Source organism: Protobothrops mucrosquamatus, unplaced genomic scaffold, assembly GCF_001527695.2.
Source record: "Protobothrops mucrosquamatus isolate PMUCROS unplaced genomic scaffold, P.Mucros_1.0 scaffold21673, whole genome shotgun sequence".
In the NCBI taxonomy this organism is placed as follows: Eukaryota; Metazoa; Chordata; class Lepidosauria; order Squamata; family Viperidae; genus Protobothrops; species Protobothrops mucrosquamatus.
The window spans coordinates 292-2,341 of record NW_015407428.1 but is presented as its reverse complement, the minus strand read 5'-3'; the positions used below and the strand labels follow the sequence as shown (position 1 = coordinate 2,341).

The 2,050-nt window shown below is 49.9% G+C and overlaps 1 protein-coding gene across 1 annotated transcript; it reads left to right on the top strand.

The window, feature by feature from the left end:
• Positions 1 to 370: 370 nt before the first annotated feature.
• LOC107301984 (TOX high mobility group box family member 3-like) lies at positions 371 to 1,837 on the top strand (the record flags this gene model as incomplete). The annotated part of the gene is made up of 2 exons (XM_015831125.1): positions 371 to 451; positions 1,127 to 1,837. Coding segments are annotated over 2 exons (792 nt in total), but the record flags the coding sequence as incomplete, so codon positions are not given.
• Positions 1,838 to 2,050: the final 213 nt, after the last annotated feature.

Here is a 2,050-nt window from a genome sequence, read left to right as displayed (position 1 = left end):
CACACGCTTGTACAAAATACGGACTTAAAAAGTTTTTTGTTCTTTTCTATCTCACAAAACGATTTGTTTTATTTTACATAGTTACAGTGTTGACCATGTTAGCAATTGTCCTACTACTATTTCTTCCTCCTCCTCCTCCTCCTCCTCCTCCTCCTCCTCCTCCTCCTCCTCTTCTTCTTCTTCTTCTTCTTCTTCTTCTCCACCTCCTCCTCCTCCTCCTTTTTCCTTGTCCTCCTCCTCTTCCTCTTCCTCTCCTTCCTCTCCTCCTCCTCCCCTCCCAAATAACTGTTCCTCTTAAGCAAGAACTGCTCTATGCTGTGAAGCTTCTGGGCACGAAGGTGTGGTATTAAAACTGTACCATTTTTAACAGGTATATAAAAGGAAAACAGAAGCTGCCAAGAAGGAATACCTCAAAGCCCTGGCAGCCTACAGAGCTAGTTTGGTGTCAAAGGTGAGCTTAACGCCGATTTCAGTTCAACGGATAGGAGCAGTTTTCAATGCGGATCTATTGTCTTTTTCAATCATCTTGTTAAAAGTTTTTTTTAAACAAGTAGCCATCTCATTGCTTGAGGTGTATAATGGGGTCCCTGTTCCTTCTAAAATTACCTGCAAACGCAGAACGAAACCTGTGGGAAAAGGCGGGGCAAGTTGAACAATTAAGAACTTTTTAAAAGTGCGATATAATAGGTCCAACATGTTTAGTTTCTTCAACAAATAAGATCAAAGGAGTGTCATGTAAAGCACTGCAGCAGAATATCCTTTTTTTTCTTTTTTAACATCCCTTTAATTCCTTGCCATTGGGGTGGAGTTGAGGATGACTAAATGGAGCTGAGAGTTTCCTGGTCGGATGCCCTTCCTGACACCTACGTGGTGTTCACAGCAGACAATTATTGCGCCCAGAGAGAGAAATAACTGCTGCTACCTAGGATCGAACTCACAGCCTCACAGATTGGGAGGCCAGACCTCTCCACCTAGGCCACCACACCACTCCATCACAGAACGTACTAAGATGAAATACATGAATACTGAGACCAAAGCGGCCTACACTGCATAAATAACCCTAATCTGTAACCCCTAACCCAGATGAGTAGACTTATTGTTGTTGTCTTCTCTTTTTGATGCACAGGCTGCTGCCGAGTCAGCTGAAGCCCAGACAATCCGGTCCGTCCAGCAGACTCTGGCCTCTACGAATTTGTCCTCTTCCTTGCTTCTGAACACCCCTCTTTCGCAACACGCAACGGTCGTCCCCTCCCCACAGACTCTCCCGCAGTCTCTTCCCAGGGCCATCGCCCCCAAACCTTTAACCATGCGGCTGCCCGGGAGCCCCATCGTTGCCCCCGTCTCGGCTGCCCCCAGTGGGCCTACAAACATGTCCCCCTCACTGACCAGCGCCATGACGACCAGCTTGGCTGCCACGCCGGCTTCAGCCCCCTCCCAAGTCAGCCCTTCTTTGCAAAGCCAGCAACACCAGCTGCAGCAGCTGCAGCAGCTGCAGCTGCAGCAAATGCACCACCAGCAGCTGCACCAGCAGCAGCTGCACCAGCAGATCCAGCAGCAGATGCAGCAGCAGCATTTCCAGCACCACATGCAGCAGCAGATGCAGCAGCAGCTGCAACAGATCCAGCTGCAGCAGTTGCATCAGCAGCAGCTGCAACAGATGCAGCAGCAGCAGCAGCACCCGCCGCAGCCCTCCCCCCAGCAACTTTCCCCGGTTTCCTCGCAGATCACCTCACCAATCGCGGCCATCGGCAGCCCACCCTCCGCCAGCCAGCCCCACCCGTCCCAAATACAAGGCCAGACGCAGACTCCGCTCTTATCGCAGGCCGGCATTTTCTGAAGAGGCGCAAAGTCGGCCGTGCTTTGCATCACGGAGGAAGCAAAGCGGTGAATCGGGCGGACGCTGCGCATTGCTGATGAGGAGTTATGCAGGAACGCATAACACATAAAGAGACTTCTAAGCTGTCTATTAGATAGGCAATAAAGAACTACAGTGTAGCTGGGTATAATCCTTTAGCTGAATTATAAATATTTGTTTTCCAGGGTTCCTTTC